The 7,082-nt window shown below is 46.9% G+C and overlaps 1 protein-coding gene across 1 annotated transcript; it reads left to right on the forward strand.

Moving 5' to 3' along the window:
* The first annotated feature begins 1,633 nt into the window (after positions 1-1,633).
* On the forward strand, positions 1,634-2,339 carry LOC138847744 (histone H2B type F-M-like). The gene has a single exon (XM_070067481.1). It carries the CDS (start codon positions 1,690-1,692, stop codon positions 2,089-2,091), a length of 402 nt encoding a protein of 133 aa, XP_069923582.1. The 5' UTR covers positions 1,634-1,689; the 3' UTR covers positions 2,092-2,339.
* Positions 2,340-7,082: the final 4,743 nt, after the last annotated feature.

Genomic DNA, 7,082 nt, shown 5'->3' on the forward strand with positions numbered 1-7,082 from the left:
CTGGCTTCGGATCAGCGCAGTGCGCCAGGCGCAGCGGCCATTGGAGGTGAACCAACGGTAAAGGAAGACCTTTCTCTCTGTCTCTCTCTCTCTCACTGTCCACTCTGCCTGTCAGAAAAAAAAAAGATATATGCTTATGTTTTTAAATTTTTAAAATTTTAATATTTTATATTCAATATATCAAAAATAAAATTTCAAAATGTAAGCAGTACACAAATTTAGAATTTGTTATATAAGGACTTTCGTTTGTCTTTTTGGTAAACCACACCTTCAGATCATAATCGCCCACTAGATGTCCATTTTCCTCGGTCACTGAACTGAATAATCATACACATTCTAAGTCCAATATGCTCTCTTCTGCTTCACTGATTCTGTTGTTAAGACTCTCCACTGCATTTTTTTATTTGTTCTATTGAATTCTTCCTTTCGTTTTGATTTCACTTTAAGATCACAATTACATGGGAGAAATTTTCTTTCATCTCCTGCATGGATTTCAGTAGTTCATGTGTTTGCTTTTGATTACTTCTATGTAATATTATGATCAATTTTTTGAGTTCCATTTCTTGCATTTCTTCTATCTCCTCATCTTCACAATCTAGTATTGAAGTGTCGAGTTCTTGTGGGAGCGTCATGTTGTCTTCCTTATTGTGGTTTCTTGGATTGTTGCATTGTTGTCCGTCATTTGTTGAAATCATCTTCCCCATCCTCCTCCTCTTCCCCTCCTCCCCCTCCTCCCTCCCCTCCTCCTCTTCTTCTTTTTTCCTTCTTCTTGTTGATGCTTATCAGATATCTCAGATATTTTTAAATAGCCCTTTTCTGCTTGTGTTCTCTATTTCCTGACCATGGTTTTCCCATACTGCTCATTCTGAATTCATGCTGCTTTGGGTCAGATCTGCAGACATCAGCAGGACAGCCAGGGGTACCCTGGTGGCCATACAAGGAGTTCCAGCTGCAATTGAAGTGGCTTAGCCCAGAATAGCAATACATTCTGAGTTGGAGAAGAAAAGGCTAAAAGGTGGGCAGTCACACCTGTAGCACACTGGCCTTGGGTTACTGAGATCAGATTCTCATAAGCATTGGAAGATTCAATTTCTACAATTTAGCTGCTCTTCCTGGTGCCTTTTCAAGGTACTCATGGAGTGGCATCAGGCAGCTGATGTGGTCTGATGGATGACCTTTGCTCTTTGTAACATCTTTCACACATTGTTTTACTCATTTGAAAGTCACAGATAGAGAGGAGCGCACAAGTCAAAAAAACAGGGCATTCTTCTGGGTCTCCTACATGGGTGGCAGGGGCCTGCGTACTTGGGCCATCTTCCACTGCTTTTCCCAGGCCATTAGCAGGGAACTGGATCAGAAGTGGAGCAGCCGGGACTCGAACCGATGTCCATAAGGGACCCCAGTGTCACAGGCAGCACACAAGGCCTTCTGCTTTGCAGCCTCTTTCTTTGACACCAGGCTACAGCTTGCAAGCCACGTGCTGACTGGCTGCTGTGATTCCATGCGGGAGGGCTGTCCAATGCCAGGAAGCGCACCATGCAGCTTAGCAACAGGGTCTCCCCAAGACCTGCCATCCATTCAGACGTGGAGTCTGTCTGTGACGTCAGGCAAAGCTGCCTATATAAACAGCGCGCCCTGTGGGCAACCGCCTTTGTCTGCAGTCGCGAGCCATCAGCCGCTGCCCCCGCAATGGCTGAGCCCGCCTCGCACGTGGCTTCTGAGGAGAACCTCAGCCTGGAGCCCAAGACGACGGCCTCGTCCACCCCGAAGGAGAAGCAGCCCAGGCGCCGTCGCCGCCGCCGCCAGGGCCACAACTACAGCTTCGCTTCCTACTTCCCCAAGGTCCTGAAGCATGTTCACAAGGGCCTCAGCCTGTCCAAGGAGGCCAAGGGCGTCATGGACTCCATCGTGAGAGACGTCTTTGAGCGCATCGCCCACGAGGCCGCCAGCCTGGTCCGCTACAGCAAGCACTCGACCCTCACCTCCAGAGACGTGCAGAGCGCCGTTCGCCTCCTGCTGCCCGGGCAGCTCCACAAGCACGCGGACGTGGAGGGCACCAAGGCCCTCCTGAAGTTCATCACCCACCCCTGAGCCGCCTCGGGACCACCTGCCCCGCTCCCCCAAAGGCTCCTTCCGGAGCCACCCTCTCAGGGAAAAAGGCCTGTACCACTGCCCAGGTCAGCTCACCTAGGGGTGGGGCACATGGTGTCTTGCTCACTTTTAAGGACATTTTTACCGATTTCCTCACATTGTCAGTTCTACCATATTCTAGAGCCTTGGACCAATCTCTTTCAAGGAAAATAGTGGGATAGCTATATGCATTGTGCATTTATTAAATGGTTTATTAAATGCTCATTTTGCTCAAGTACGTTCTTAAGAGAATTTTCGTATCCCCTATATGTCGAAGTATTTTCATGACAAAGTTCTCGATTTTATCTTTGCTCATTAGCCCTAGAGGTCTTGGTGAAATGATGGGGAGCTCCATGGTGTGTGAAATGGCAACATATAGATGAAGAACCTGGTATAAGTGTCATACCTATCTAACCCAGTTTTCCCAACACATCTCTTTTTCCGGAATTCTTTGAAACACTAGAACTGGAATCCAAAGAACGTACAGAACTATCTAGATAAAATAGGAACAGTTGACTGTCGTAGCACCCTGCTCTCTGTAATTACTACTTCAAATCATTGAGATTTATCTGAGTCTCTACAGACAACAGTCTTTTCCAAACTTTCATGACTTGCAGCTGCGTGTGTCTTGGGTAAAGGGATCTTCCAAGGAGACTGGACCAACACGTGGAGTGCACAGGAAAAGCCAATGTGTAAACTGTGCACCACCAGGAACAGCCATTAGCTGGAAATGTGTGCATGTGCAGGGGTGGGGTTGGTGAGCAGAAAACAGCTGTGGTGTAGAGTTTGGAAACTGTAGGCAATGGGATCTATATTGTTTGCCAGTGTTTTTTTCTGTTGTTTACTTTCATGGTGGTCTAAAATATAAATCCAGACGTGGGAGTGGGCTATTTTCCTTTATGTTTGCAGGTGAATGAGCAAAAGACCTAGAAAACCTATGCTGTAAACAACAGCAAGTCAGTCTTGCAGTGCATTGCCTCAATACTGCTGTGCACAGCCAGAGGGAAACTGTGGAGTGCCCAAGGAGACCATGAGGGCGTTTGTTCGGCCCAGCAGCTTCCATCACCACTTGGGATGCTGGCAGCCCACGTTGGAGTGCCTGGTTCAATCTCAACCGATCCAGTTTCCTGCTAATGCTCATTCTGGGAGACACCAGATGATGGCTCCACTACGTGGGTCCCTGTCACCCTCGCAGGAGACACGGGTTTAGTTCTGGGCTCTCAAGTTTGGCCTGGACTTGCCCTAGAGGGAAGGGGCACTTACAGAATGAACCCATGGATAGAAAAAAAACTCCCTCTCTCTCTCCCTTTCTAATAGAATGAAAATAATTTTTTAAAACATAAAGACATGCACCTTTTCAGATAGACCATAAGATGAAACAGAACATTTCAGTAAAACACTAAACTTATGCAGGTTGTTGCTGCATCAAAATGCCAATTAAATATGGCTTGAAATAATTTTTCAAAGTTTTCTCCATGTGTGTTGATCTATGCATATCTTATTATGAAAAGTAATTTTTAATACATTCAATCCTTTAGATTATTTCTCTTTCTCTATGGGTATTTCTGCATTTGTAACTTCAGAAATAGGAGATTCCGTAAAACAAGGCGCCAACATGGGGTTTTAACTTGAAGTCTGGGAATATAATGGTGCGGACACAGATGATTTCTTGCACGAGGGTGGAAAAATGAGGTTGAGACTCAAAAGTGAAGTTGAACACATGTGATTATTCACTACTATGATTAATTCAGGGGATGGGTTATCTAGTGAGTAATTAAAATCTAAATGTATCTTACTGAAAAGACAAGCTGAGGGAAACAGGTAATGCTTCAATAACTAGTTATGACTTGTCTGCACTGATTATATATTTGTATTCATATATTTGTTAAATTGGATATTTAGATTTTTGATTAAATAGCAAATTATATAAACATGCACCTGGGGAAACAGTATGAGACTATAATCTCGTCGACATTTGTTTCTAAGTGATCCCTATTATGAAGCTTATTTTAAAACAGCAAGAGGGGCTGGTGATGTGGTGCAGATTAAGCCATCACCTATGAAATTGGCACTCCTTTGGAGCACGAGTGTGAATCCTGGCTGTCTCCTCCTATTTAGCTCCCTGATAAATGTAGCACCTGGGAAAGTGGCAGAAGATGGCCCAAGTACTTGGGGCCTGTGCCCTTATATGGGAGATACGGATGGTGTCCCAGCTCCCAATTTTGGCCTGTCCCAGGCTGAAGATAGGCCCCCGGAGCCTAATCCAAGGTACCCAGGTGTGTGGCATGTCCCTAGTGCTTGAATAATTACCTGCTGCCTCCCACAGTGGGTTTTGGCAGGAAGCTGGAACAGGCGACATAGCCTGGACTGGAACCCAGGCTCTAACATGTGGGTATGGGCATCCCAAGAAATACCATACCTGCTACAACTATTGCACATCTCATGGCGTTACCTTTCAAATACAAATTTTATTTATTTTAAAGGCAGAAAGAGAAACACAGAGGTAGTGGGGAAGAGGGAGGGGGAGAAAAAAGAGACAGACAGACAGACAAACTTTCCATCAGCTGATTCAGTCCCCAAATGCCTGAATCCCACCTGTTTTGGGCATGTTAAAGATCAACTTCAAGACATTTATTAGTTAATAATGAAGCATACAGGGTGCCAGAGTTGTATCCCAGAAAGTTAATCCACAGCTTGCAACTCTAGCGATACATATCAGAGCCAGGATTAGATTTCACGTTGCTCCTGTTCTGATCCAGTTCCATGCTAATCTGCCTGGGAAGATAGCAGAAGACTGTGCAGAAGCAGATACAATTCCCTGATCCTGGCTTCCAGTTGGCCTCATCCAGCCTTTCAGGTCATGTAGGATGTGAACCTGCAGAGAGAAGCACTCTCTCTGCCTAACCCTCCTCTCGGTGTGACTCTGCCTTCTAAGTAAATAAAATATCTTTAAAAACAATCAACAAAAGGCAGACAGAGTGAGACGGACAGAAGGACAGAAACCTTCCATTCGCCAATTCCCTCCCAAACGTTTTGAAATAACTAGTGCTGGGCCAGGCCAAAGCAGAGAGCTTAACCCAGGTCCACCGAGTGGTTGGCCAAGATGGGATTGCTCCTGCCATCACGTTTGGCATCCCACTGCATGCCAGAGCAGGGAGCTCGAAAAGGAACAGTGTGTGCCAGCCACACACTATGGGATGTGGATATCAAAGGAAATATCTAACCGGCTACACTAAACGCCCACCCTACAGCTTTAGGCTCTTAAAACAATTTGCGGGCCAGAATTTTTGGACTGCATACTAAGGCCACCTGCCAGACAGACAGCTGCACTTCCCATGCAGCTCCCTGCTCATGTGCCTGGCGAGGCAGTGCAAGATGATAGCCCACTCACTTGGCCCCCTGCCGACCACAGGGGAGACCAGGAAGCACTTCTGGGCTCCATGCTTCTGTGTGGCTCAGCCACAACCTTTGTGGCCATCTGAGGAGTGACTCATCACCTCCAACATCTCCTTCTGTCTCCCTGTCTCCATTTCGGTCACTCTGCCTTGCCCCTAAATGAAAGATATCTTTCCAAACAATAGAGGACAGACAAGAGACGCAGGGAGACAGACAGGCAGAAGCAATCTCTCATCTGCTGCTTCCCTCCCTAAATTCCCAAAACCACTAGTGTTGGAAAAGCCTGAAGCTAGGCCCCAGGAGTTTAATCCAGGTCTCCCAGGTCTGTGGCAGGGTCCCTAATGCATGAACCTGCACCTGCTGCCACCCACAGTGTGAATAGGCTGGAAGGTGGAATTGGGAAAGGAACGTGAACAGGAAACCAGCCTCTACCACGAGGGATGTGGGCATCCCCAGAAATATAATGGCTGCAACTGAAGTGCCCCCCACAGCTTTACCTCTGAAAGTCTAGATTTTATTTTAAGGCAGACAGAGGCAAGTACACAGGGGGAGGGAAGGACGGACAGACATGGCCCTTCAGCAAGTTTGGTTCTCAAATGCCTACAATAGCAACCACTCACTGCTGTCATTATCATAAAGGAAAAGTTTAAGTTCAAAATATGCTAGCCAATTAATTAAACAAAACAGCAGCGAGTGTGCCAGTGTTGTATCCAGAAAGTTAACCAGCAGGTTGCATCTCCAACAACGTGTATCCTAGCCAGGGACTGATTCCAAGCTGCTCCTCTTCTGATCCTGCTCCCTGCTAATGTGCCTGGGAAGGCAGCAGAGTACGGCCATACTCCTCAGGCAACTCCAACTCACACTGAAGACCTGGATGGAGTTTCAGGGTCCGCAATTCTGACTGACCCTGACCCATCTTTGTGGCCGATTTGTGCGTGAGAATAAGCAGAAGGAAAATATGTCTCTCTACCCCAACTCTCCTTCATCTGGGTGGCTCTTTCATATAAATTGTTTTCAGAAAAAAAAGGCAAAGAGACAGAGGAAGATGGAAAGACAAAAATTACCCATCTGCTGACCCCCCTCCCCCACTTCTATAAGCAGTTGTGTGAGCCAGGCCTAATCCAGGTACCAGGACTGAAATGCAGGGCTGCACGATGAGTGGCCAGGAAACAGCTGCTCTTGCCATCACCTGCAAACTCACAGTGTACGTGAGCAGGAAGCTGGAATGGAAATAGATCCTGAACTGGAACGCAGGCATTCCAGTGTTAGATGTTCTTAAGGGAAATATCTGACCCGCAGTGCAAAATGGCCACGCTACAACTTTACTTTTTTTTTTTTTTTTGGACAGGCAGAGTTAGACAGTGAGAGAGAAAGAGAGGGAAAGGTCTTCCTTGCGTTGGTTCACCCCCAAGTAGCTGCTATGGCCGGCGTGTTGTTGCCGGCGCGCTGTGCGGATCCGAAGCCAGCAGCAGGTGCTTCCTCCTGGTCTCCCATGTGGGTGCAGGGTCCAAGGACCTGGGCCATCCTCCACTGCACTCCCGGGCCACAGCAGAGAG

The sequence above is a fragment of the Oryctolagus cuniculus genome, chromosome X, assembly GCF_964237555.1.
Source record: "Oryctolagus cuniculus chromosome X, mOryCun1.1, whole genome shotgun sequence".
Classification (NCBI taxonomy): Eukaryota; Metazoa; Chordata; class Mammalia; order Lagomorpha; family Leporidae; genus Oryctolagus; species Oryctolagus cuniculus.

Coding starts and splice junctions, on each gene's coding strand:
- LOC138847744 (XM_070067481.1), top strand. CDS start 1,690: ATGGCTGAGCCCGCCTCGCACGTGGCTTCTGAGGAGAACCTCAGCCTG.